This window comes from Olea europaea, unplaced genomic scaffold, assembly GCF_002742605.1.
Source record: "Olea europaea var. sylvestris unplaced genomic scaffold, O_europaea_v1 scaffold770, whole genome shotgun sequence".
Classification (NCBI taxonomy): Eukaryota; Viridiplantae; Streptophyta; class Magnoliopsida; order Lamiales; family Oleaceae; genus Olea; species Olea europaea.
In genome coordinates this window covers 291,463-292,929 of record NW_019266118.1, presented here as the reverse complement: position 1 = coordinate 292,929, position 1,467 = coordinate 291,463, and the positions used below count along the sequence as shown (strand labels likewise).

The 1,467-nt window shown below is 39.4% G+C and overlaps 1 protein-coding gene across 1 annotated transcript; it reads right to left on the bottom strand.

Annotated features, from left to right (window-relative positions):
- Nucleotides 1-404: 404 nt before the first annotated feature.
- On the bottom strand, nt 405-1,467 carry LOC111391272. The gene is made up of 2 exons (XM_023016443.1): nt 1,266-1,467; nt 405-1,216 (listed from the first exon to the last, which is right to left on the bottom strand). Exons 1-2 carry the CDS (start codon nt 1,465-1,467, stop codon nt 405-407), a joined length of 1,014 nt encoding a protein of 337 aa, XP_022872211.1.

Sequence of the window (1,467 nt, the reverse complement as noted above, 5' to 3'; positions counted from 1 at the left end):
TAGTTTGTGTCTTGTTTGTTCTTCTTGAGCTTTTGAGGAAAGGGAATGTGAGGCATGTAAGCTTTGTCTAGACTTGGTGCTTTGGCAGCTGATGTTTCTGTACTTTCTCCATTTTTAGTTGCGTTTGGTGAAGATTTTTCTACCCTTGTAGCTTCATCAATTACTTTTTGATAATATTTTCTTTTAGGTCTCTCTGTAGTGATCTCTGGTGATTGTACCTCGCTCTTTGTATTTATGACATGAATATTTTGCTCCATTAATTTCTTTCAAAGTCTTTGGGGAAACGGAAGTGGAGGTACATATGCTTTAACTTTTACGGGGGCCCTGGGTGGATCGTTCTCCATTACTTCAATTGCCATCAACTGTTCCTTAGGATTTATCATTGTATTGCCTGGTAATCTCCCTTATGGACGTTCTACAAGTTGTTGTGCTATCTGACCAATTTGTGTCTCCAGTTTCTTGATGGATTCCTGCTGATTTTGAAAGTTCGTGTCAATTTGCTGGAACACCTTGTCCGTTTTCTGTACATATTGTTGAAACATCTCTCCCAAACTTGGTCTTCTTTCTTGCTGGAAATTGTTACCATATGAGTTGAAATTACGGGAGCTATTTTGAATAAAGTTTACTTGTTCCTCTGAAGAAGTGAGCATCATGTAGCTCTCTGTAGCATGATTTTTCCCACAATTCTCACATGTTGAACTGGCCATCATTGCATTTGCTTCATGTGTTTGCAATTTTACAAGTAACTCTACTTGTTTTGTTAAAGCTGTTATCTGTGCATTGGTAGATGTTGTGCTATCTAATTCATACATTCCTGTTGCCTTTGGTGGTACCACTCTTTCTGATGAGAACATTGAATGTGTGGTGGCAATTAACTCAAATAGGTCCATGGTTGGTTGTACTAATTTCCCTATGATTGATCCACCAGCAGAGGCATCAACTTGAGATTTTGACAGTGGTGTAAGTCCGGTGTAGAAGTACTGCACTTGGTTTCCTTGAGTGATTTCATGGTTTGGACATTTTCTCATCAGCTCATTAAATCTATTCCATGACTCGTTATAGCTTTCTTCCTCTTTCTGTTGAAAAGTTTGAATTTCCAATCTGATTTTAGCTACTCTCGTCTGTGGGAAAAATTTATTACAGAACTTCCTGGTTAGTTCTTCCCATGTAGTAATGCTGGCATGAGACTCTGCATCTAACCTCTCCAATGTTGCATCTCTCAATGTAAATAGAAATAGTCGTAATTTAATAGCATCTTCATTGACCCTCGTAGAATTGCAGAGTGTTATTCATCGAGTTAATCCAATCTGGCCTGATCTGAAAGTTATTCACCCCAAAATCTGGATACACTATACTGGAGCGCATGGGTACTGCTATAGGTGTCAGGGACATTGATACTGGCAAATCACCTTCATTTATTTCCCCTCGCTCATGCTGCTGTTCCGGTGGTGCCACTCTTGCGGCCAT